Genomic DNA, 27,718 nt, shown 5'->3' with positions numbered 1-27,718 from the left:
GGGGATGAATAAAGTATCTATCTATCTATCTGCCTCTACAAACATCCCTGGCAGCAAGTTCTGTGACCCCACCACACTCAATGTACAGAAACTCTGACATCTCTCTTATACTTCAATCACTTTTAAGTTGCCGGCCCTTCGTATTAATCAGTTTTGACCTGGGAAAAAGACACCAATGTCTCTTATTGACCTCTATCGGGTCACCTCTCATTCTCCTTCACTCCGAAGACAGAAACCCTGACTTGCTCAACCTATCTTCATGCCTCGCTCTCTTATCCAGGCAGTATCCTGGTAAATCTGTTCTGCACCCTCCCTAAAGATTGTACGACCTTTCTGTAATGAAGCAACCAGAACTGAAGGTATAGTTCCAAGTGTAGTCTAATCAGGGTTTAATAGAGAGCTGCAAATTTACCTTGTGGCTTTTGAACGCAATCCCGACTAATAAAGGCCAACACACGGTACTCATTCTTAACCGCCCTATCAACGTGCACTGCAGCGCTGAGGGGCCTATGGACAGACTTGAAGGACTAGTGCAAGAAGTTATCTTCTCAGAATGGATCCACTGGGAGTGTGGAAAAAGAGACTGCAGGTACCAAAGGACATACATTTAAGATGAGGGGGGTAAGTTCGAAGGATGTGTGGGACAAGATTTATTTTAATACCGAGGGGGTGGGTGCCTGGAACACACTGCCTGGGGTGCTGGTGGTGACAGATGTGCCGGATGCATTTAAAAGGCTCTTAGGTGGACGAATACATGTGCAGGAATGAAGGGAAATGGACATTGTGTAGGCAGCTGCCTGGCCTGCTGAGTTCCTCCGGCATTTTGTGTGTGTTACAGGGATTAATTTGGTTGGATATTTGGATGACTAATGTAACTAGTGTGGGACAATATTGCGGGCCGAACTGTCACGCGTTCTGTGATATCTTGGCAATCAAGTCAGAATGTCGTTCCCCTGTTTTTGTGATATCTGAATGGCAGGTGGAATGTGGAGAGCAGATACACCCTCTGTTTCGGGGTATTTCTCAGTGGAAGTGCATTCATTTACATTTCTGTGGAGTGAGATCTGACGTGTTTTGTCACAAAGCCCCCCCCCCCGCCCAATGGAAAGCAACGGCCAAAATTCCTATCGGTAACAGAAGTCCGATTGTGGGCGAGAGGAACATCTCACACCTTGTGCTCAATGTTTTGACTGATAAAGGACGGAAGCCCAAGCTTTGCATCTGGCGGCTGGTTTAGCTGAAATGGGCACTGATTCCATGGTTGATGCCAACAGTGCAGAGACATTGGTTTCAAATAAATCAGCTTTATTAGTCACACCTACGTTGAAACGTACAGTGAAATGCGTCGTGGCATCAACGACCAACACAATCTTGCTGTCATGCTGCAAGTGTTGCCATGTTTCTGGTGCGTTCATCTTTGGAAAGGGGGAGTAAACCAGAGCACCTGGAGGAAACCTATACAGGCATGGAAAGGATGTAAAAACCCCTTACAAATGGCAGCAGGGATTGATGGCACCATGAAGCATTACGCTAACCACTACACTACTGTGCTGCCCCATTGGAGCGACTGTATCACTACCCTATCCATAGACTTGGCTTCACCTACCAATTCAGCCTTTCCATCCGTTCTCCCTGTCATCATCGCCTCCTCTTTCTGTCCACCTGAATGAAGAATGTTACCCTCAACTTTTGCCTTTCTGACCTCTCTTCTTCCTTTACCCTCTCAGACATCCCTTTCAAACCTTCTGCTCAACCCTCCCCTTATCCTTTTCACCCATTCTTGGACACCATTCGACACAAAGTGAAACTCCCATCACACACTCCCGGGGTCAGAGAGAGATAGAAGCCCCCTCTACACTGTCCCATCACACACTCCTGGGGTCAGAGAGAGATAGAAGCCCCCTCTACACTGTCCCATCACACACTCCTGGGGTCAGAGAGAGATAGAAGCCCCCTCTACACTGTCCCATCACACACTCCTGGAGTCAGACACACAGTGAAGCTCCCTCCACGCTGTCCCATCACACACACCTGAGGTCAGACACAGAGTGAAGCTTCCTCCTCACTCCCCCATCACACACTCTTGGGGTCAGATAGAGATTAAAGCTCCCATCAAACACTCCAGGGCTCAGATACAGCGTGAAACTCCTTTCACACTGTCCCATCACACACTCCTGGGGTCAGACACAGAGTGAAGCTCCCTCCACACTGTCCCATCAAACACTCCAGGGGTCAGATACAGCGTGAAGCTCCCTTCACACTGTCCCATCACACACTCCAGGGGTCAGACACAGAGTGAAGCTTCCTCCTCACTCCCCCATCACACACTCTTGGGGTCAGATAGAGATTAAAGCTCCCATCAAACACTCCAGGGGTCAGACACAGCGTGAAGCTCCCTTCACACTGTCCCATCACACACTCCCAGGGTCAGCCACAGATTGAAACTCCCACCACACCATCCCATTCCCCATTGCTGGGGTCAGCCACAATCTCCTTCCACGCTGCCCCATCACATATTCCCAGGGTCAGACACAGGGTGAAGCTCCCCCTACAATGTCCCATCACATATTCCCAGGGTCAGACGCAGGGTGAAGCTCCCCCTACAATGTCCCATCACATATTCCCAGGGTCAGACACAGGGTGAAGCTCCCCCTACAATGTCCCATCACACACTCCCAGGGTCAGACACAGGGTGAAGCTCCCCCTACAATGTCCCATCACATATTCCCAGGGTCAGACACAGGGTGAAGCTCCCCCTACAATGTCCCATCACACTGCAGAGCAACTGGAGCATAGTTTAATTACCGAGAAGTACTTTCTCCCCCGCTGCCCCATCACTTACTCTCTGAAATACTCAGTGCATCAGGCAGGCTCAAAGGATAGAAACACAAGACGATACCCATCGATCAGATTGTCCAATCATTGACTGTAGGCGTGCAGCCTCCAAGTAGATCTCAGAAAGAATTCTGTGCAATAGTCTCAGTCTTTGCCATCTCCATTTCCCAAAGTTATAAACAGTTCTCTTTGTGAAAGCAGAGCTCTTGCAATGACGGCGGTTTGCAGATTGTTAAAGACATGATTGGTCCTTTAAGAATTAAAGTTGTGCAGGATTGAGAGGAATTGAGGGAGAGCAGATGTGGTAAGTGAATTTATCACATCAAGTCAGGTTGTGGAATCTGATAACATATGTGTAGGTCAATATAGCATCTGTCACACTAGAAAGTAAAAACTCTAAATGGCTACAGGGAGACAGGGCCAGATGTGTTACACTCCAGAATCACTTCAGAAAGGAGATGTGGAATTAGCTGAAACTCTGATTAATCCTTCAATGAGTTTTGCCTCAACCTGAGGGCAGGAGAGTGGCTCCTGTAATCACAAGACTCAGCGAATGGGACTGAGCTTTGAATCTAGAAGTCGCTGATCAGCTACTTAGACATCTGCAGAAAGGGGGGGGGATGATGAAATGACACATCTGGCACCTTTCACCATCATCTTCTTCCATCCTTTTGACAAATACTCTTACCCACCTCTCGCTCAGCCCCAGTTCCCTCCCTGCGCTAACGTGTCTAGACAGTCCTCACTTCCCCCTCCAGCTTGGAGAGCGGACGACAGTCATGTCTGGATGGGGGCAGGAGGAGGCTATTCAATCCTCTGAGCAACGCTGCCTCTTCAAGAGACTTCAGGAGAAGATTCTTCACCCAAAGGGTGGTACATATTTGAAATGAGCTGCTAGAAAGAGTGGTGGGAGAGCACATTAACAGCGTTTAAAATCCACCTGGTTTAGAGACATGTGGACCAAACATGAGCAGGTAGGACATGCTAACTGGGCAACGCAGTCAGCATAGGTGAACGTAGAACGGTACAGCTCAGTACGGGTCCTTAGTGCATGATATTGTGCCGACTTTTTTAACCTACTCTAAGATCGATCTCATACTTCCCTCCCACCTAGCCCTCCATTTTTCTATTACTCATGTCCCTAATATATCTGCCTCTACCACCACCCCGGCAGCAATTTCCACACGCCCACCACTCTGTGTTTATAAAAAAAAACTTACTTCTGACATCCCTCCTATACTTTCCTACAATTCAAAGCAACACACACACAATGCTAGAGGGACTCAGAAGGTCAGGCAGCAGTGCCTAAGGACAATGTTTCAGGCTGAGACCCAAAGGAAGGGTGAAGGGGAGAGAGGGGGGAGAAATGAAGGGGGAGGAAGGGTTGGAGAGAAGGGGTGAGATAAAAGGAATTGTATTGTAGGGTTGAGTGATAGAAGGGCAAGTGAGAAAGGGGGAAGAGTGAGAATGTGAAGTGGAGAGAGGGAAAAGAGGGGATTGGTAGCAGGACCGATGGAGAGAAGGTGGGAGAGTGAAGGCTGAGTGAGAGCAGGAGGAGAAAGTGAAAGGGGAGAGGGAGAAATGGAGAAGGTGGGTGTAGAGAGAATTGGAAACAAAAGTGAAGTGGGAATGAGTGTTGCTAAATAAGAATTAGAGTGGAAGATGTATTGCACACACAGTGGTTTACAGAGACGGTGTGTGGCGGTTACAGAGACGGGGAAGGCTTTGGGAGGCAGAGGAAGGTGTTGCAGAGATGGGAAGGGGTGTGGATTTGGGAGGAGGTTACAAAGGTAGGAAGTGGTGGTATCTGACATCTCTCCATTCCTTCCTCCATTCACCTTAAAATTATGCCCCCAGTATTAGCCTTTGCCACCCTGGGGGAATATCTCTGTCTGTCCACTCAATCCATGCCTCTGAACATCTTTCTTCGTGTACAAAGAGAGCTCTTGCAATGATGCTGGTTTGCAGATTGTTAAAGATGTGATTGGTCCTCTCAAGACATCTCTCATCATACTTTGCTCTGAAGAGAAGATTTCTAGCTCACGCAGCAGAGAGGTTTTTAGAGGGATATGGGCCAGCTGTAGGCAAAAGGGACTGGGCTGAAAGAATAGCTCGATTGGTGTGGAAGATTTGGGCTAAATTAGAAGAATCACAAACACATAAATTCTTGACTATACCTTTTCCCACCGTCTTCTGTAAAAATGTGTTCAAAGATTCAGGCCGAGACAGAAGGAACAGGGCAGAAGCCAGAATAATAAGGTGAGTGGAGGGGAAGGAGAGCAAGCCTTCTCCCTCTCGCTCTCCACATTCACTCACCCCCCCCCTCTCTCTCCCCTTGTCTCACTCTATTCCCGATCTCTCCCACTCCCATTATCTCACTTCCTCTCCTCCCCTCCCCCCCCCCCCCCCCCCCCCCATTCCCAGAATCATTCTTGTGAATTTCTTCTGGACCCTCTCAAATGCCGTCACATCTTTTCCTAGACACCCCCCCTCTCTTTTTTCTCTCTCTCCTCTTCTCTCTCTGCCCTTCACACACTCCCCCTTCTATGTCTCTCTCCCTGCTCTCTTTCCCCTCCCGTTTCTTCCTCTCCCATCATCCCCTTCTCCCCTCTTTCACCCTTCCCTCTCTCCCCCTCACTCTCTCCATCTCTCCTTTGTCTCCCATTCCCTCTCTCTCTAATCTTCTCTCTCCCCTCTTTCTCACCCTTCTTCACTCTCCCTTCTTCTCACTCTCCCCTTCTCTCCTGCTTTTCTCCCTCCCATTTGTCTCTCTCTCTGCTTCTCTCACTCCCCCATGTCTCTCTTCCTTCTCCCACTCCTTCTCTCATTCTCAGTTTCACTCCCTTCCCCTTCTCTACCTCTTCCATTCCTCCTTCTCCCTCCACCACCTCTCTTCCCTTCCCTCTAGTCCCCTTCCCTCTCCCCTCTGTCTCTGTCTCCATGCTTCTCCTTCCCTTCTCTTCCTCCTCTTCTTTCTCAACCCTCTCTTCCTCCTCTCTCCTATTCTCTCACTTTGCATTTACTTTCTTTCCTCCATTTTCTTTACTTTTCTCTCTCCCTCTCTCATTTTCTCCCCTTCTCCATGTCTTACCTTCCCCCATTATTTATCTTTTTCCCTTTTGCCAATCCCCCTTCTCCCATACCGTCTCTCTCCTTTCATCCTCCTCTGTCCCTCTTCTCTCTCCCCTCTCACCCCGCTCTCTTTCTTTCTCTCCCCATCCTTTCTCCCCTTCTCTCCATCTCTCCCTTCTGCTTTTTCTCCCCTTCTCTCCCTCTCCCATTCTCTCATTTTGCACTTTCTCTTTCCTCCTTTCTCACTCCATTCTTTCTCTCCCTTTCTTTGCCCTCTCTCACTTTCTCCACTTCTCCATCTCACCTTCCCCAATATCTCTTTCTCCTTCTGTCTATCCTCCCTTCTCCCACACCCGTCTCTCTCCCCTTTCTGTTCCCCCTTCTCAATCATCTTCTGTCACCCCTACTTTCTCCTACACCCTCTCTCACCTCTTCTGTCACCTCATTGCAATCCCCCTCTCCCCATTTATCTTTCATTCACTCCCCCTTCTCTCCCTCTCCCGTGCTCTTACTCACCCTTTCTCTCACACTCACTCCTCGCTCTCTCAATTGCTTACCCTCTCTCTCACTTGCCCCCTCTAAATCTCTCTCACTCATCTCTCTCCCTCTCTCTCCCCTCTCTCTCACTGTCTTTCTCTTGCTCGCCCCCTCCCTCTGACATCCCAATCTTTCTCAACCCCCTCTCTCACACTCACCCCCTCATCCCCCTCTCTCTCTCACCCCTCTCAATCTCACTGTGTCTCTCTCACGCCCCCTCACTCTCACATCCCATTTTCTCTCACTAACCCTCTCTCACAAACCCTCTCTCACAGCCCCTCTCACTGACTCTTTCTCTCTCTCTCTCTCTAAATCACTCATCCCTATCTCTCACCCCCTCTCATGTCCCAATCTCTCTTTCCCCTCTCTCTCTTCTACTCTCTCAATTGCCCTCTCTCTCCCCCTCGCTCGCTCACTCCACTCCACAGCCCTTTTCCTCTCACTTGCCCCACTCTGTCAATCCCCTGTTCTCTCTCACTCACCAGTTTCCCTCCCACTCGCCTCTCACAGCCCCCTCTTTCTCAATCTCTCTCTCTCGCCCCTCTCACACACACAGCCCTTTCCCTCACTCTCACTGTCTCCTTCTCCCTCACCCCTCTCTCACAGCCCCTCCCTCTCACTCCTGCTCTCTCAATCGCCTCTCTCACTCTCTAAATCTCTCACCCCCTCTCTCATGTTCCAATCTCTCTTTCCCCCTCTCTCTCACTACCCCACTGTCTCAATCGCCCCCTCTCTCTCTCTCTCTCTCTCATTGGCCTCTCCCTCTCATTCGCCCATAGAACCACAGAACATTACAGCACAGAAACAGGCCCTTTGGCCCTTCTTGGCTGTGCCGAACCATTTTTCTGCCTTTCATCCATGTACCTGTCCAAGTTTTTCTTAAATGTTAAAAGTGAGCCCGCATTTACCAGCTCATTCCACACTCCCACCACTCTCTGTGTGAAGAACACTTCATCTGGCAGCTCATTCCACACTCCCACCACTCTGTGTGAAGAAGCCCCTCCTAATGTTTCCTTTAAACTTTTTGCCCTTCACCCTTAACCCATGTCCTCTGGGTTTTTTTCTCCCCTAGCTTCAGTGGAAAAAACCTGCTTGCATTCTCTCTATTGATACCCATCATAATTTTATATACCTTTATCAAATCTCCCCTCATTCTTCTATGCTCCAGGGAATAAAGTCCTAACCTATTCAACCTTTCTCTGTAACTCAGTTTCTCAAGTCCTGGCAACATCCTTGTAAACCTTCTCTGCACTATTTTAACCCTATTAATATCCTTCCTGTAATTCGGTGACCAAAACTGCACACAATACTCCAAATTCAGCCTCACCAATGCCTTATACAAACTCACCATAACTTTCCAACTCTTATACTCCATACTTTGATTTATAAAGGCCAATGTACCAAAAGCTCTCTTTACTACCCTTTCTACCTGTGACACCACTTTTAGGGAATTTTGTATCTGTATTCCCAGATCCCTCTGTTCTACTGCACTCCTCAGTGACCTGCCATTTACCTTGTATATTCTACCTTGGTTTTTCTTTCCAAAGTGCAATACCTCACACTTGTCTGTATTAAACTCCATCTGCCATTTTTCAGCCTATTTTTCCAGCTGGTCCAAATCCCTCTACGAACTTTGAAAACCTTCCTCACTGTCCACTACGCCTCCAATCTTTGTATCATCAGCAAATTTGCTGATCCAATTTACCACATTATCATCCAGATCATTGATAGAGATGGCAAATAACAATGGACCCAGCACTGATCCCTGTGGCACACCACTAGTCACAGGCCTCCACTCAGAGAAGCAATCCTCCACTACCACTCTCTGACTTCTCCCATTGAGCCGATGTCTAATCCAATTTACTACCTCACCATGTATACCTAGCGAATAAATCTTCCTAACTAACCTCCCAAGTGGGACTTTGTCAAAGGCCTTACTGAAGTCCATGTAGACAACAACCACTGCCTTCTCTTCATCCACGTTCTTGGTAACCTCCTCAAAAAACTCTAATAGATTTGTTAAACATGACCTACCACGCACAAAGCCATGTTAACTCTCCCTAATAAGTCCAAATTCTTGTAGATCCTATCTCTTAGAACTCCTTCCAATAATTTGCCTACTACAGACATCAAACTTACCAGCCTATAATTTCCCAGATTACTTTTAGAGCCTTTTTTAAACAACAGAACAACATGATCTATCCTCCAATCCTCTGGCACCTCACCCGTAGATACCGACATTTTAAATATATCTGCCAGGGCCCCTGCAATTTCAACACTAGTCTCCTTCAAGGTCCAAGGGAATACCCTGTCAGGTCCTGCAGATTTATCTACCGGTATTCTGATTTACCTCAAGATAGCAAGCACCTCCTCCTCTTCAATCTGTACAGGTTCCATGACCTCACTACTTGTTTGCCTTATTTCCATTGACTCCATGCCAGTTTCCGTAGTAATACAGACACAAAAAAACCATTTAAGGTCTCCCCCATTTCTTTAGGTTCCATACACAGCCGACCACTCTGATCTTCAAGAGGACCAATTTTATCCCTTACTATCCTTTTGCTCTTAATATACCTGTAGAAGCTTTTTGGATTATCCTTCACTTTGACTGCCAAAGCAACCTCATCTCTTCTTTTAGCCCTCCTGATTTCTTTCTTAAGTATTTTTTGCACTTCTAATATTCCTCAAGCACCTTATTTGCTCCCTGTTTCCTATACATGCCATACATCTCTCTCTTCTTTATCAGAGTTCCAATATCCCTAGAGTACCAAGGTTCCTTATTCTTATTCACTTTGCCTTTAATCCTGACAGGAACATACAAACTCTGCACTCTCAAAATTTCTCCTTTGAAGGCCTCCCACTTACCAACGACATCCTTGCCAGAGAACAACCTGCCCCAATCCACGCTTTTTAGATCCTTTCTCATTTCGTCAAATTTGGCCTTTTTCCAGTTTAGAACCTCAACCCGAGGACCAGATCTATCTTTATCCATGATCAAGTTGAAAGTAATGGTGTTCTGATCACTGGAACCAAAGTGTTCCCCTACACACACTTCTGTCACCTGTCCTAACTCATTTCCTAATAGGAGATCTAATATTTCATCCTCACTAGTCAGTACCTCTATATATTGATTTAGAAAACTTTCCTGAACACATTTTACAAACTCTAACCCTTCTAGACCTTTATCAGTATGGGAGTCCCAATCAATATGCGGAAAATTAAAATCCCCTACTATCACAACTTTGTTTCCTGCAGTTGTCTGCTATCTCTCTGCAGATTTGCTCTTCCAATTCTTGCTGACTATTGAGTGGTCTATAATACAACCCCATTAATGTGGTCATACCTTTCCTGTTTCTCAGCTCCACCCATATGGCCTTGGTAGACAAGCCCTCTAATCTAGGGGTCACCAACCTTTTTTGCACTGCGGACTGGTTTAATATTGACAATATTCTTGTGGACCGGCCGACGGGGGGAGGGGGGGTGTTAATCACGACCGGAATATAGGTGATAAGTCAACTTATAAGTGGCTAATACACTCAATTTCGTTTCTAAAAGGGTTTATCTAATGAATTTAATATTAAACACACAGCGCATATTTTCCTCGTATGAACATATAAAATCATTGCGACATACCAGTGAGAGGACAAGGTAAGGGCCGGAGGTCCCTGTGCCGGGGCCGTGGTGGTCACAGTCCGGAACAATTGACCGACCGAGCAAAGAGTGTGACAGCGCGTGCCCGCCCCCCTCTCCTTGTAGGTAGGTAGGATCAATCGGCTGACAAAAGTTTGGCCCGAAGGATGACTTTCAGTCGATCGCAGCGAGGTAGCTGCTCTGGTACTTACGAAACCCTGAGCCCGAATTAGGTTATCTGCGAATATTTTAGCACCGGGTTTCCCACGAACATTCGGTGTGGTAAACAGGTTTAGAGGCGGCGCCCATCTGTCCGTGCTCCAGGCCGGTAGCAACGGCACTTCTCGCCGGCCGCAGGAAGCGGCCGTTTACCCGAAGCCAACCAGTGATCCCTGGTGCTAGGGTATCACTGCGTTTAGGCGACTGATGACCTCGCATGCGTTCATGTTCAACAGTGGGCATGACAGGAATGAGAAAAGGTGCAGCTGACTCGTATCGTTGCATATTGCCAAATCATAATGTTTCCTCGCACAGTGGTTGGGGACCACTGCTCTAATCTGTCCTGCCTGAGCACTGCTGTAACATTTTCCCTGATTAGCAATGCCAACAACACCACCCCCCCCCCCCCCCCCCCCACCCTTCATCCCTCTGTCTCTATCACATCTGAAACATTGGAACCCTGGAACATTGAGCTGCCAGTCCTGCCCCTCCTGTAGCCAAGTTTCACTAATGACTATAATGTTGTAATTCCATTTGTTAATCCACACCCTCAGTTCATCAGCCTTCCCCACAATACTCCTCGCATTGAAATAGACGCACCTCAGAAGATTATTACCACCACACACAACCCTTCTATTTGTGGCTTTGCATGAACCTTTAACATCATTTATTTTCACCCCCTGCTCCACTATCTACTCTGGCACTCTGGTTCCCATCCCCCTGCAAATCTAGTTTAAACCCCCCCAACAGCACTGACAAACCTCCCTGCAAGGATATTGGCCCCCCTGTAGTTCAGGTGTAACCCATCTCTCTTGTACAGGTCCCACCTGCCCCAGAAGAGGTCCCAATGATCCTGAAATCTGAAACCCTGCCCCCTACACCAGTTCTTCAGCCACGTGTTCATCCTCCAGAGCATCCTATTCTTACCCTCACTGGCACGTGGCACAGGTAGCAATCCTGAGATTACCACCCTCAAGGTCCTGCTTTTTAACTTCCTACCAAGCTCTCTACACTCACTCTTCAGGACCTCCTCACTCTTTCTTCCTGTGTCATTGGTACCGATGTGTACTATGACATCTGGCTGCTCACCCTCCCATTTCAGAATGCTGTGCACACGATCAGAGACATCCCTGACCCTGGCACCCAGGAGGCAACAAACCATCCAGGAGTCTCTGTCACAACCACAGAACCTCTTGCCTGTACATCAAACTATCGAGTCCCCTATCACTACCTCTCCCTCACCTCTCTCACTCTGTCACTCATTCACTCCTCTCTTACTCTCTCTCCCCCTCTCTCACTCACTCACCCCTCTCTCTCTCACTCACTCCACTCCACAGTCCTTTTACGCTCACTTGCCCCTGTCTGTCAGTACCCCCCTCTCGCACACTCCACTCTCTCACACTTGACCCTCTCTCACTGTCACCCTCTCCCTTGCCCCCCCTCACTGTCACCCTCTCCCTTGCCCCTCCTCACTGCACCTCTCTCTCTCTCTCTCTCTCTCTCTCTCTCTCTGTCATAGCCCTCTCCCTCTCAAAGCCCTCCTCTCACCCATTACCCCTTCAATCGCCCCTCCCTCACACAACCCCTCTCTCTTACTGCCCTCTCCCTTTCGCCCTCCTCTCTGTCACTCATTCACCCCTCTCTCACTCTCTCCTGCTATTTGAAAGGGGGAGCGTTCCTATGAAACGGTCCGTAAACTGGAATGTCGTAAAGCGAAGAAGCAATTGCCATTTATTTACATGGGAAAAATTTGCGAGCATTCCCAGACTCAAAAAATAACCTACCAAATCATGCCAAATAACACAAAAACCTAAAATAACAGTAACATATAGTACAAGCAGGAATGATCTGATAAATACACAGCCTATATAAAGTAGGAATACTTTTCCGCAATTATTGTCCACCGTAAAGAAAATCTCGCGCAAGCGCTCTCGGCAGAAGCGCTCTTTCCAGTAACCTTTAAGCTATGAAGCTGCCAAATCATACCAAATAACATAAAAATACACAGCCTATGTAAAGTAGAAATAATGTACGCCCAGTGTAGTTTCACTTACCGGAATCGGGAAGACAGTGAGCACACTGATGATGGTGTGTTAGGCTGAGTCGTCGGAGGTTGGGGTGGTGGGAGGTAGAGGAGACTGGGGTGTCATGTCATCGTCGTCTGTTTCCATCAAGGTAGGCAGGTCACCTTCTTCTATGTCTGCCTGCCTCGATGTTGACGGTCGAGTTTCGTTGTCTGCTGTGGCTGATGTGGAAGGTTTGAAAAATGACAGTATGCTTGACTGCTTAGCCTCGCGCATTTTTCTATCATACAGTTCTTTGTAAGCACTCAAACCATCCCGCAAATATGCCCTAAACCTACGTACCCTTTCAAAATTAAAGTCATACTTTTCTGCAATCATTGCAGCGTTGTCAATCGCAGTGAAAATCTCACTCAATTGCTTCACATTCAGTTCCCGGGCGACTTCACTTTCGCTGCTGCATTCGGTTTCAATTGTTATCAGAGGGCATGGTTTGAGAATAAGGGGTAGGTCATTTAGGACAGAGTTAAGGAAAAACTTCTTCTCCCAGAGAGTTGTGGGGGTCTGGAATGCACTGCCTCGGAAGGCAGTGGAGGCCAATTCTCTGGATGCTTTCAAGAAGGAGCTAGATAGGTATCTTATGGATAGGGGAATCAAGGGATATGGGGACAAGGCAGGAACCGGGTATTGATAGTAATTGATCAGCCATGATCTCAAAATGGCGGTGCAGGCTCAAAGGGCCGAATGGTCTACTTCTGCACCTATTGTCTATTATCCTTTCCTCTTCATCTGTCAGTGCTTGGTCATGGGATGCCAAAGCCTCTTCAACATCATCTTTGTCAACTTCCACAAACCCTTAGCCAAACTCCCTATGTCCTTACTTCATTCACCACGATCGAAATGCTCAATTATGTCTAGTTTTACACTAAGTGTAACACCCTTACGCGCTTTTTCAGGCTTTTCGGATACCTTAAAACTCATCTTGCTAACGGATGCACAAAATAAATTGACAGAAAGCACCGATGCTCACAGGCACGTGTTTAAGAGAATGCAGTTGAACTCGGCTGCTCGCTGCCTTTTCCGTAATAGTGAAAACACCTTCTGTTAGCGAAAACCGGTAACTAATGTAGGTACAAACACGAGGAAATCTGCAGATTCAAACAACACACAAAATGCTGGTGGAACGCAGCAGGCCAGGCAGCATCCATAGGGAGAAGCGCTGTCGACATTTCGGGCCGAGACCCTTCGTCAGGACACTAATGTAGGTCTTTCATAACAGCGAGGTGTCGTAAAGCGAATGTTCGAAAAAGGGGACATCTGGCGTCTCTCACTTTCTCACTCATTCCCTCAGTCATATCCCAATCTCTTTCACTCCCACTATGTCTCACAGCCTTTCTCTCTCTCTCACTCACACCCTCTCTCACACAGCCCTCATCCTCTCAATTGCCTCTGTCATTCTCTCTCATTCACCTCTCTCTCTGTCTCTCACTTGCCTCTTTCTCTCACAAAGCCCTTTCCTCTCTCACTGTCTTCATCTCCCTCACCCAGACTCTCACAGCCCTCTCTCCCTCACTCGCCCGTCTCTCTGAATCACCTCTTTCCCTCTCTCACTCCCCCCTCTCTCACTGTCACTCACTCACCCCCCACTCACTGTCTCACACTCTCTCACTCACCCCCTCACTCCCACGTCCCAATTTCTCTCACTCACCCAATATCTCACAGCCCATCTCTCTCACATTCACCCCACCCTCTCTCACTCACCTGTCTTACTTTCTTTCTCACTCACTCACCCCTCTTTCATTTGCTCCCTGTCACTTGTCCTCTCTCTCAATCACCCCCTCTCTCTCAAATTCTAATCTCTCTCATTCCTCTCACAGCCCTCTCTCACGTCCCAACTCTCATTCCCCCTCTCACAGCTCCTCCCTCTCACACACACACACCTCTCTCATTTGCAACCTGCCCCCCACCTCTCTCTCTCTCACGGTTTCCCTCTCCCTCGCCCTCTCTCTCACCCACCCCCTCACTCAAGTCCTTCTCTCTCATTCCCACCTTTTTCTCTCTCTCTCTCTCCCCATCTCACCTCCTCTCGCTCACATCCAATCTCTCACTCCCCTCTCTCTCCCATTCACCTCTCTCTACTTCTCTCACACAGCCCTTTCCTTCTCTCTCTCTAGCTGTCTCCTTCTCCCTCGCCCACTCTCGCTCTCACTCAGCCTCTCTTTCACTTACCCTCTCTCTCTAACTCGCCCCTCCTCTCTCTCTCTTTATCTCTGCTACTCTCCCTCTCACTCAGCCTCTCACTCTCACTCCCTCTCACTCTCTCTCCCTCTCAGTCACTCACTCACTCACTCACCCCTCTCACGTCCCAATCTCTCTCATTCCCCTCTCTCTCCCTTTCACTCTCTCTGTCACTCACTCACTCACTCTCTCACTCACCCCTCTCACATCCCAATCTCTCTCATTCCCCTTTCTCTCCTTCTCTCTCTCTCCGAGCCCTCTCCCTCTCACTTACCCTCTTCTATCAGTTGCCTCCTCTCTCTCACATTGCAATCTCTCACTCCCATCTCTCTCTCGCTCACACCCCTCACTCTCCACTCTCCCTCTCTCTCACAGCCCACTCCCTATCACCCCTCTCTCTCACTCACCCCTCTCTCTCATTTGCCCCTCTCTCACTCACTCGCCCCATCTCTCTCTCATACTCACCTCTCTCACTCTCTTTCTCTCTATCTCAGTCACTTACTCCTCTCTCTCATTTGTCCCTCTGTCACTTGTCCTCTCTCTCTCTCACTCACCCTCTCTCTCTCCTCTCCCACAGCCCTTTCCCTCTCTCTCACTGTCTCCCTCTCCCTCGCACTCTCTCTCACACTCTAACTCCCCCTCTCTCTCGTGCCCCTCACTCTCTCACAGTCCACTCCCTCTCACTTGCACCTCTCTCTCAGTCACCTCTCTCTTTCCTTATCAATCTTTGTATTAATTAAATAAGAGTACATATGTAAACAAGAGGAGAATTATCTCAAATATCTATATCAATAACAATTCATATAAAAGGTAAAATAAACATTATCAAGATCATACATCGTATTAATCTAATAGTATGTAATAAAGAATAAGGTAATCGATTCTCCTCGTATCATTCCATGAAAAGAAGAAAAAGATAAAGAAAATTTTATAATGTTAATATATATTTTAAAAAACCACTAAACAAAAAAAGAGAGAAAAAGAAGGGAACTGGGCAGCTTAAACTGAGAGTGAAAGCAAGAAAAAAGAAAAACTTCTTGATCAAATCCAACATTTCAAAGGTAACTGGAAGAGCCATAACGTGTCTCCCTCCCCCCTCTCCCTCCCCCTTCCCCTACACTCACCTCTTTCACTCTTTCTCACCCCTTTCTCTCACTTGCCCTCTCTCACACTCACCTCTTTCTCACACTCGTGCCCCTCTCACTCACTCACCCCTATCTCTCACTTACCCCCCTTTCTCACTCGCTCACCCTCTCTCACACATCCCAATCTCTCTCACAACTCCTGTCTCTCACTCAGCCCCCTCTCTCTTTCACACAGCCCTCTTACTCTCTCTTACCCTCTCTCTCTCTATCCCCTGCTCTCTCTCTCACTCACCCCCTCATTTATGTCCTGATCTCACTCATGCCTCTCTCTCATTTGCCCCTCTTTTCCTCACCCCCATCTTTCAATCACCCATCTCTCCCTCACTCGTCCCCCTCTCTCTCAGCCACTCCCCCCTGACTCACCCCTCCCTTTCTCTTGCCCTCTCTCAGTCAGCCCATCACTCTCACAGCCCTCTCTCTCTCACTCCTGCTCTCTCTCTCTTGTCCCAATCTGTTTCACTCTCCCCTCTCTCACTCACTACTTTCTTTTGCTCTCTCTCTCTCTCTCTCACTGACTCTCTCTTTCACTCTCTCCCTCTCTCTCTCTCACTTGCCCCTCTCTTTCACTCACCTCTCTCTCCCTTTCTTTTCTCTCTAACTCACCTCCTCTCTCATTCATAACATTTTCTCTCACTTGCCCTTTTCTCTCTCTCACTCACACCTCTCTCACCTGCCCCTTCCCCTCTCTTTCACTTGCCCCCCCACTCACCCCATCTCTCTCACCTGCCCCTCTCTACCTCTGCTGTACCTCTTTCTCTCTATTTTCTCTCCTTCTTCTCTCTTCCCTATCTTCCTCTCCCCTCTTTTCTCACTCTCCCTATACACTCCCAGCTCACCCCAGTCTCCTGCTGTCACTGAGAAACTGCCCCTCCACGTTCCCCTCTTCCCCCAACACACAACCCCCCCCCCCCCACCCCAGCCCACCTTGCCTCAGGACTTCTTGGCAGCGAGTGCTTTCAGCATGTGTTTTATAAACCCACGTGTAACTGCTCCTGTGCAGTTGAATGCTTGGATGAAATACTTGAGGAAATTGCAAATAGGATAATTGAATTTCCTTGTCACGATCTATAACCGTCCGTATCTGACAAACCCGTGAGTAACATGTCCACAGAACAGTCAGCGCCCTTGCATTCTGTCACAAGGATGCATCGAGGCACGAGTCCACTCGGTTCCGCCTGCGCGAGGTGCCTCATCCGCTGTAGTGGGACAGCAGGGCGTTCAGCCCGCCAAGTAATCCAGGGAATCTCAGCTCCCTTTCTGCTGACTTGTTATCGTGGCCAAACGCGCAGTGAAGCTTTGGTCAGCATGTTCTCAGAGAGACGTCATGAAGCGGAAAAGGGTTCAGAGATTGTGCAAAATACAGTAATCGTGAGATAGTGTTCATGGACCATGCAGAAATCTGCTGGTGGGGCCAGGGGGAAGAAACCGTCCTTTAAATTGTTCAAAGGACGATTGTTGTAATAAGAGAAAAGGGCTTCAATTACTGCTCTTCCCAAGTCAGTCTCCCCCAACCCCACATTTCATATCCCCACACTGCCTACCCCCCCATACTGACACCCTCACACCTATTTCCCCCACCCCTGGCCTTGTAGACCTGAGCAACAGGCAGGAAGTTACAATTTCTGGTAACTGAGGCTATCATTTTGCTGATGACACCACTGCTGATGGCAGAATTTCAGATGGTGAAAGGAGGCGTACAGGAGCGAGATACAGGCGGCCCCCGTTTTTCGAACGTTCGCTTTACGACAGCTCGCTGTTATGGAAGACCTACATTAGTACCTGTTTTCGCTAACTAAAGAGGATTTTCGCTTTTACAAAAAAAAGATGCCCGCTTTATACGTGCTTACCTCGAGAAAGACTACCATGACCGTGAAGCCTTGTGTGAGCTTGTATGTGTGCATGCGTGTACGTGTGCATGCGTGTACGTGTGCATGCGTGTACGTGTGCATGCGTGTACGTGTGCATGCGTGTACGTGCGCGTGTGTGTATGTGCCGATTTTTTTCTCTCCAAATCAATTTTGGCTCGCTGTCTTCCCAATTCTAAGTGAAACTACACCGTACATACAATATTTCTACTTTATATAGGCTGTATATTTATCATATCATTCCTGCTTTTACTATACGTTCGTGTTATTTTAGGTTTTATGTGTTATTTGGTTTGATTTGGTAGGTTATCTTTTGGGTTTGGGAACGCTGAAAAATTTTTCCCATGTGAATTAATGGTAATTGCTTCTTCGCTTTACGACATGTCGGCTTACAAATGGTTTCAGAGAAATGCTCTACTTTCGGATAGCAGGGGAGCCTGTAGATCAGATGGTTGAGTGGTGTCGCAACAATAACCTTGCACAACCTCGGTAAGACCAAGGAATTGATTGTGTACTTCGGGAAGGGGAAGTCAAGGGAACAAAGTTCAAAGCTGAAAGTAAATTTTATTATCAGAGTACATCCCACATACAACTCCCAAGGTTCACACCAGTCCTCATCGAGGGGTCGGCGCTGAAAAGGGTGGACAGCTCCAAGTTCCTGGGTGGCAACATCCCAGGTGATCTCTCCTGTGCCCAACGTATTGATGCAATCATGAAGAAGGCTGCGCTGTAATTTTATAAGGAGTTTGAGGAGATTCCGCATGTCACCAAAGACTCTCACAAGTTTCAACAGATGTGCTGTGGGGAGCATTCTGACCGGTCGCATCACCGTCCGGTTTGTGGGGGGGGGTTTCCACTGCACCGGATTGGAAAATGTTGTGGAGGGGATTGTAAACTCAAGCGGCTCCATCATGGGCATTCACTTCCCCATCATCGAGGACATATTCAAAAGGCAATGCCTCAAGAAGGAGTCATCCATTATTAAGGACCCTCACTACCCAGGACATGCCCTCTTCTCATTACTGCCATCAACAGGAGGCACAGGAGCCTGAAATCCCTCACTCCATGTTTTAGAAACAGCTTCTTCCCCTCTGCCATCAGATTTTTGAATGGTCAAGGAGTCCATGCTCTCATTTTCATTGCTTGTTAATAGTTTATACATATTTCTTGTTGTAATTTATAGAATATTTTATGTACTACACTGTGCTGCTGCACAAGACCACAAATGTCACGATCTATGTCAGAGATAATGAACCTGATTCTGAGAGGGCCCTGTTCCAGCGCCACCTTCCGGAATGTTCCTTGTCTGGGTGTTGTACCGTAACTGCTCCTCTGTTTCTGCCTGCACAGCACCTGACGTGGACCCTCCTTGCTGCTGCCACCCTCACCTCCTTCGGCTCCTCCATGCTGTACGGCTACAACCTGGCAGTGGTGAACTCCCCGACCCAGGTAAGGTGCCGGGTCACTCTCGGCTACACAGCCCCTCTGAGCTGTCACTCACTCCCTCTCAGCTACAATGACATTCCCTAAAAGGGAAGATGGCAGAAAACAGGGAATTACAGGCCAGTTACCTTACACCCAGGATCAAGACAGTGTTAGAAGCTGCTGTTAAGATGATATCCAGGGTTAATAAGAACATAAGAAATAGGAGCGGGAGTAGGCCATCAGCCCATTGTGTCTGCCCCGCCATTCAATAAGATCATGGCTGATCTGTCCGTAAACTCAGCTCCATCTACCTGCCTTTTCCCCATAACCCTTAATTCCCTTACTATGTAAAAATCTATCTAACTGTTCCTTAAATATATTTAGTGAGGAAACCTTAACTGCTTCTCTGGGCAGAGAATTCCACAGATTCACCACTCTCTGGGGAAAAACAGTCTCTCGTCATCTCCGTCTTAAATCTTCTCCCCTGAATCTTGAGGCAATGTCCCCTAGTTCTAGTCTCATCTACCAATAGAAACAACTTTCCGACTTCTATCTTATCTATCCCTTTCAAAATTTTGTATGTTTCTATAAGATCCTCTCTGATCCTCTGAATTCCAGAGAGTACAGTCCCAGGCGACTCAATCTCTCCTCATAGGTTAACCCCTTCATCCCTGGAATCAACCTGGTGAACCTCCTCTGCACTGCCTCCAAAGCCAGAATATCCTTCCTCAAATATGGAGATTAGAACTGCCCGCAGTACTCCAGGTGCAGCCTCACCAGTACCCTGTACAGTAGCAGCATGACCTCCCTGCTCTTGAATTCAATCCCTCTAGCAATGAAGGCCAATATTCCTGATGAAGGGTCTTGGCCTGAAACATTGACTGCTCATTTCAACGGATGCTGCCCGACCTGCTGAGTTCATCCAGTTTGTTGTAGGTGTTGCTTTGACCACAGCATCTGCAGTGTACTTTGTGTTCAACATTCCATTTGCCTTCTTAATAACCTGTTGCACCTGCAAGCCAACTTTTTGCGATTCATGAACAAGCACTCCCAAGTCCCTCTGCACAACAGCATGCTGCGATCTTTCACCACTTAAATAATAATCTGATGTAGATTGGGAGACCGTTTCACCAAACATCTACACTCCGTCCACCAGAACAAGCGGGATCTCCCAATGGCCACCCATTTTAATTCCACTTTCCATTCCCATTCAAATTTGTCCATCCATGGTCTCCTCCACCCTTGTGATGAGGCCACACTTAGTTTGGAGGAACAACACCTTGTATTCCATTTGGGTAGCCTCCAACCTGATGGCATGAACATCATTTCTCTAACTTTTTGTAATGCCCCCACCCCGTCTCTTTCACCATCTCCCATGCTCTTTTCCCTCTCTCACCTTATCTCCTTGCCCACTCATCGCCCCCCTCTGGTGCTCCTCTCCCTTTTCTTTCTTCCATGGCCTTCTGTCTCTTTCACCAATCAACTTCCCAGCTCTTCATCCCTCCCCCTCCAGGTTACACATATCACCTTGTGATTCTCTTTCCCCCCCCCCCCCCCCCCCCATCTTTCAAATCTACTCCTCAGCTTTTTTTCTCCAGTCCTGCCGAAGGGTTTCGGCCTGAAACGTCGACTGTACTCTTTTCCTAGATGCTGCCTGGCCTGCTGAGTTCCTCCAGCATTTTGTGGGTGTTGCTCTATGAGATGGGGATTAGGGTTGGGCTGGTTCGTTCAAGATGAAGCGAAATAGCTGTTCCTGTACCTGGTGGTGTGGCCTCTTTCTCTTCCCACAGACGCTGTCTGACCTATTGTGTATTTTTCAACATTCTCTGTTTTTACTGGTAACAGAACGCTACCATTAACTGCTGGAAAAGTGAATACAAAATTCGGAAGGTAATGCTTCAGTTACTTGGGGCATGATGAGAACACATCTGGAGTTTAAATATGTGAGAAGTAGTTCAGAGAAAGGTTACTAATAACTTAGGGTGTGTGAGTGTTCTTACCAAAGGCTGTAGAGTCTTGTATCTTCTGGAATTCTGAAGAGTGAGATGAAATGATTGAAACATAAAATCTTGAGTGGTTTAGATAGGGAAAATATCATAGGAGAAGGCAGGAGGTGGAGAGGGAAGATAAGAATGTCATGATCAAGTGCCGCAGCAGACTCGATGGGCCGAATGGCCTAATGCAATTTGTTTGCCTTCTGGTCGAGCTCTGCCGTTGGCCGTTGGGTGCTCTTTCCCAGCACCCTCTGCCTGTCCGGCCTGGTTACTCACGTTGCATTGTGCATCCACAGTACATCAAAGATTTCTACAATGACACAGCCCTGGAGCGTTACAACCTGACCATGAGCGCCGACGACCTGGTGCTGCTCTATTCGGCCACGGTCTCCGTCTTCGCCGTGGGTGGGATGTTTGGCGCCTTCCTTGTCGGCCTGCTGGTCTCCAAGCTGGGTCAGTAAGTATCCGGGCGGCCAGCTGATGCTTCACACCCAGAGTCAGATCACGTACACCAGGGTGCAATGGAGCCCCCTGCTCGCACGGCAATCAGTGCAAATCACATCAAGTGTAAAACAACAGAATGGTCCAAACCAGAGTGCCCAAGTGTCTCTAATGACCAGAATGGAGGGTATGAGACCACCGGTGTCTCCACCCATATCCCATCACATCCTGTAAGACCATAAACCAAAGGAGCAGAATTAGCCTATTCAGCCCATCGAGTCTGCTCCACCATTCCATCATCATAATGCGCTTTGTTGAACGTAGATGTGAGCGATCACGGTCTTGACCATGATTGTTCTTGGCAAATTTTCCTACAGAAGTGGCTTGTCGTTGCCTTCTTCGTAAAGGCCCCTGCCATTATCAATACTCTTCAGAGATTGTCTGCCTGGCGTCAGTGGTGGCATAACCAGGGCTTGTGATCTGCACCGGCTGCTCATCCCACCATCCACCAGCGGCTCCCATGGGTTCACGTGACCCTAATCGGGGGGGCTATGCAGGTGCTACACCTTGCCCGGGGGGACCTGCAGGCTAGGAGTGGGAAGGGGCGCCTTACACCTCCTCTGTGAGGGACATATCTCTATCCTGCCACCTTCCGGCCATGGCTGATTCATTTTCCCTCTCAACCCCATTCTGCCTTCTCCCCGCAACCTTTAACACCCTGACTAATCGAGAGCCTATCAACCTCTGCTTTAAGTATCCCCAATGACTTGGGCTCCACAGCCACAGACTCACCAGCCTCTGACTGAAGAAATTCCTCCTCTTCTCCATTCTAAAGGGACACCCCTCTATTCTGAGGCTGAGCCCTCAGGTCCGAGGCTCTCCTACTAATGGAAGCATCCACTCCATGACCACTCTGTCCAGGTTCTATCCTCACCGCTTCTTTAGGCTGGTCTCTTTCAGCAAGCGAGCTCTGAATCTAAGTCACACAGTCACACACCTGAAGCCTTCAAATTCGCTCCCTGAATCTTCATTCCTCTCTTCTTTGAGGATTCTTGAAGCCTCCTACATTGAAGGAATTTGGGACACCTGGTACTGTATCCCTTCAGGAGACTGAGGGCCGATCTCACTAAGCATCTCATGATCTCACTACCCCTCTGTTTTGCACCTACTTCACTATTTTGCTTTACTAATTCACTTCATGTTTCCTGTCCCTCACGTGGTCTGTACACACCAGCTACGCAGTGAAAAAGGCACCACAGCACCACTTCCACCTCAGACGGCTGAGGAAGTTTGGTATGGGCCCCCAGACCCTGAGAACGTTCTACAGGGGCACAACTGAGAACATCCTGACTGGCTGCGTCACTGCCTGGTATGAGAACTGTACCTCCTTCAATCGCAGAACTGCAGAGGATGGTGCGGACAGCCCAGCGCATCTGTAATTGTGAACTTCCCATGATTCAGGACATTTACAAAGACAGCTGTGTAAAAAGGGCCCGAATGATTATTGGGGACCCGAGTCACGCCATCACAATCTATTCCACCTACTGCCATCTGGGAAACGGTACTGTAGCATAAAAGCCAGGACCAGCAGGGTCCGGGACAGCTTCTTCCACCAGGCTGATTAACTCGCGCTGATTTGTGTGTATTTCTATGTTACATTGACTGTTCTATTTATTATAAGTTATTATAAATTACTAGGATTGCACATTTAGATAGAGACATAACGTAAAGATTTTTGCTCCTCATGGATGTGAAGGATGTAAGAAATAAAGCCAATTCAATGCAATTCTATTGTAATTTACAGTGATTTTTATGAATTGCACTGCACTGCTGCCACAGAACACCAGTTTCATGACATATGCCAGTGGTATTCAAACTGATTCTGACTGAATCCTGCTTCACGCACGGAGCTCTGACCATGCCTTCTGCTCACTGACAGGAAGGGCACGCTGATGTACAGCACGGTCCTGGTGTTCCTGGCCGGGCTGCTGATGGGGCTCAGCAGGCTACTGCGCTCTCCGGAAATGGTGATCCTGGGGCGCTTCATGACCGGAATCCACTCAGGTAAGCGGGGAGTATGCCGTCCGTCCGCGCTTGCAGGAGGAATCATCCCCACCTTGCAAGGAGGAGGGAGTGTGAGGGAAAGGGAGGGGGGAGGGAGAGAGAGAGGAGAGGGAGAGGAGGAGAGAGAGAGACAGGGAAAGAAGACTGTTACAGGGGAAAAAGAAGCAGACAGGAAGGGAGACAGCGAGGGCACAGAGGGAGGGAAGAGAGCAGTAACGACAGTGAGAGAGATGAGTTGAAAGTTAAAGTCTGTCCCAAGCCTTACAGGCTCATCAGGCCAGTGCTTATGCCAGTTTCCGTGGTGTGAAGCGACTGAGAGTACGAGACCCCCCCCCCCCCCCCCAGATAAGACACCAGTCTATCGCGAGGTTAACCCTCAGCATTTTGCCGGTACCCATTTTCAGCTGGGTGGACTGGAGCAATGTGTGGTTAAGTGCCTTGCTCAAGGACACAACATGCCCCCCCGGCTGGGGCTCGAACTCACGACCTTCAGATCGTTAGTCCAACGCCTTAACCACTTGGCCATGTGCCACACGAGAGAGATGAGGGAAGGTAGATAATGATGCTGAATGTATCAGAGGATAAAATTAAAGGGAGGTGGAGAGATGCACACATTGAAGGGTGGGAGATATCCAGTCAAGTCAAGTCAAACTTATTTATTTAGAAAGCACATTTAAAAACAACCCATGTTGACCAAAGTACTGTACAAACCATAACAGATAGCTAAAATCACAGACACAAGAATCACAGACATAATGGGGTTCAGGTGATCCTGGAGGGATGGGAGGGAGGAGGCAGGTGAAGGGTAAGGGGCTTACACAGTGGATGAAGGGGAGGCTCAGAAGGAGCAGGCAAACTGGAAATTATAAACACAAGAGATCCTGCAGATGCTGGACATCCAGAGCAACACACAAAAACGCTGGAGGAACTCAGCAGGTCAGGCAGCATCAATGGAGTGGAATAAACGGTTAGCAATTCAGGCCGAGACCCTTCTTCAATTCTGGTGAAGGGTCTTGGCCTGATAAATCGACTATTTATTCCTTTCCATTGATGCTGCCTGACCTGTTGTGCGTGTAACAAACTAGAACAGCGCCCTGTTGGAACCTGACACCTCTCTCTGTCTGCAGGTATCTCACTCGGCGTTGTACCAATGTACTTAGGAGAAATTGCCCCCAAAAACCTACGGGGGCTCCTGGGCTTAATCCCCACCATCTTCATCTGCCTGGGCATTTTTGCTGCCCAGGTTCTGGGTCTGCGGGAAGTGATGGGAGAGGTAAGCAATCGGCTCTCTTGCCCTGTAGTCGGAGTTCCGAATCCAGAAAATCCACGGACTGCTGGAGCAAGGCCAGGCTCTGGGCAGTTTAGACCCCTGAAAATGCTTTGTAAAGGGCTGCTAAAGAGCTGGGGACCCTGCAGTGAGCGACTCATCGCTTGACATCCCAAGGCCTTCCCGCTGTCTCCTGGAGAAGAGGTTTGTGACGGAACACCCCCCACTAGCCTGGGTGAGTGTGGCCTACGACTCTCAAGAAGGTGGACACCATCGGGACAATGTAATGGTCCAATCAGCATTTCATCCACCTCCACCCTCCCTCCACCGCCAGAGGCTGCTGTACCCCCCCATCTGTGCAGTGCAGTTACTCACCCAGGCTATGCCAACAGCCTCACCCAAACCCACCAGCTCCACTGCCGGGAAAGGCAGGAACAGGGGACACTGCCCCCCCTCCATTCCCACAGGTTCCCTCCCCATCTCACCAGCCTGATTTGGGATTACTGTACATCTCCACTGGAAATGGGTCTAAACCCTAGGACCCACTGCACAACAGCTCCATGGGAGCAACTTCACCAGAAGGACTGAAGAGGGCCGAGGGGGCAGCTCACCCATCCTCAAGTCCGGTCAGAGTGGGCAATAAATTCTGGTCTTGCCACCAGTGCACAGATCCTGAAAATGCGTAGGTGAGGTAACCTGACCCTGGGTACGTATCCGTACGCAGTCCTATCCAGAGTACAATGAGTGGGTAGGATTCAGTCACTGCGAAGTGCACTGCCAGCCCCGAGTGCCGTCGGTAGCACAGAGCGTTGTACGGCACAGCACAGGAACCCACTCCAGCTCTCCGGCAGAGCTTACCTAACGTGCTGCTCTGTGGCTGGGTGTTCATTCCAGAAGCTCCTGGAAGGATTTGCCCCATTAATGGCGCTACATAAGTGCAAGGTGTAGTTGAGCTACAGCAGCGGGTAGCCTGCTGCACACTTCCAAGATCCGCTAATAAACCGGTCACTTTCCAAGCTCACTGTGCGGCCCCTTTGCGCCCAGTCTCCCCCTCACTGGCACGGTTTCCCCACCCACCCACACGTTCCCTCCTTCTCTCAGACTTCCAGCCTCAGCAGGGATTTCCTTCAATCTTCCCTTTAATCATTTTTTCTCCTTCTGCCATTTGTATTACTTCTTTAGTTTCCTTTTCATTCTTTCTCTTTCATTTTTTCCTTTCTGTTTTTCTTTCTATTTTCTCTTTGTATTGTTTGATCTTTCTATCCACTCTTCCTCTCACTCTTCCCCCTTTTTCAACCTTTCTCACTCTTTCACCAATCCCCATCTCTCTCACAATCTTCCTCGCACGTATTCTCCCATTGTTCTTCTGACTCTCCTCTCTCTCGCTCTTAATCATTCTATCTTTCTCTCCCTTTCTCACTCTTTCCCTCCCTCCACCCTTTCTAACTCTCCCTATCCACCTCTCTGCCCATCTAAATCACTATCTATACATCTCTCTCTATCCATCCACATTTATCTATACATCTCTCTCCTCTGTCTCTATCTATTGATCTCTGTCTCTATCAATCTCTCTCCCTCTCTCTCTCTCCTTCTACACCCCTCTCTCCCCTCCACCCTTTACTCCACCTTTCTCCCCTTCTACAACCCCACTACCCCTGCTGCTCCACCCTCTCTCCTATCCCTCCTATTATGTTTTGTAACTCCAGATCTAATCATAAGCCCTGGGATAAACGAGTGTACTTCACTCTCCTTTTAGTGAGGTGAGCACCTGTGATGCGGTGACATAATGACGTGTGCCCTTCACGTACTTTTACATATAACCTGTAATGAGTTATTTAAACAAACCAGAATGCATAATCAAGCAATATATTTTCAATAAAACACTACTGAAATGTTAAGTACATAACACTGCTCCCTGTTTAGCTATAAACTCGAACTCAATATAGAATTATCTCAACTATATACACAGTATATTATATAATGCAACTACTATATACAGGCATCCACAGCTTAGTAAACTTTAAATTGTCCCATTCAGGCCTACAGATTTAATCACTGTGGAAGATTTATTACTCTTGTGGGATAACGTCTTCCCTGCTTGGCAGGTGAGACTTGTGACTGCGAAACAATCTCAGGTTCTGGGGCCTCCTCCGTGGTGGTTGTAGGAGTTGACTCTAGGACTGCAGGAAGTGGCTCTGACAGCTGCCAACACATTTCTCCTCTAAAAATTGACTCTGCTACCCTCAGCTGAGTCTCCAGATGACACAATTTCCACTGTGTAGCAGAGTGGTCCAGTAACGCTCCTAATTTGTCCGAGTGCCCACTTCTGATCATACCTGCAGTCCCTCGCCAAGACTGTTTTACCCGGAGTGAAACATCAAACCTCCTCGTTGGAGGAGCCCTCAATTTGCCTCAGCTGTTTGTCCTGCAGACTCCTGCTGACATTGAGACTGGGGAGGGGGGGGGGGGGAATCCAAGTGTGAGTGCAGGGGACGACCCAGGGACAGCACAGCTGGTGAGTTGTTGGTTGTGGAGGGTGCTGCGTTGCGCATGCAAGGAAGAAATTGGCGAGCGTCTGTTTCCGTGTCAGTGTAGCGTGTTCCGACGTTGCTCACAGTGCGTTCTTTTGGCGCTGGACAAACCTTTCCACCAGGCCATGTGTAGCTGGGTGATACAGTGCAGATGCGATATGCCTCAGTCCATTCAGTTTTCAGGAATGACTGAAACTGTTCCGAACAAACTGTGGTCCGTTGTCACTGACTAAGTGTTCTGGAACACAAGTCTTTGAGGAGAGGCTTCTCAGCACATCGGCGGAGTGTGAGGCTGTGGTGGAGGCTGTTGGGAACACCTGGCCACTTTGTAGCTGCATCTACCGCTACCAAGAAATTTGTGCCCAGAAATGGTCCGGCAAAATCAACACGAATCCTATGCCAGGGCAATGCTGGCCATTCCCAGAGATGAAGAG

General features: G+C 48.5%; 1 protein-coding gene across 1 annotated transcript in view; it reads left to right on the top strand.

Moving 5' to 3' along the window:
• The window catches only part of LOC140715059 (solute carrier family 2, facilitated glucose transporter member 5-like), a 69,634-nt gene that overhangs the window by 3,968 nt on the left and 37,948 nt on the right, over positions 1-27,718 (top strand). Inside the window, exons 2-5 of the mRNA XM_073026789.1 lie at positions 18,913-19,011; positions 21,278-21,438; positions 23,362-23,486; positions 24,614-24,759. Coding sequence (XP_072882890.1) covers positions 18,913-19,011; positions 21,278-21,438; positions 23,362-23,486; positions 24,614-24,759 — 531 coding nt within the window. The remainder of the gene's footprint in view (positions 1-18,912; positions 19,012-21,277; positions 21,439-23,361; positions 23,487-24,613; positions 24,760-27,718) is intronic.

This window comes from Hemitrygon akajei, chromosome 23 (genome assembly GCF_048418815.1).
Source record: "Hemitrygon akajei chromosome 23, sHemAka1.3, whole genome shotgun sequence".
In the NCBI taxonomy this organism is placed as follows: Eukaryota; Metazoa; Chordata; class Chondrichthyes; order Myliobatiformes; family Dasyatidae; genus Hemitrygon; species Hemitrygon akajei.
This window is presented reverse-complemented; position numbering and strand designations above follow the sequence as displayed.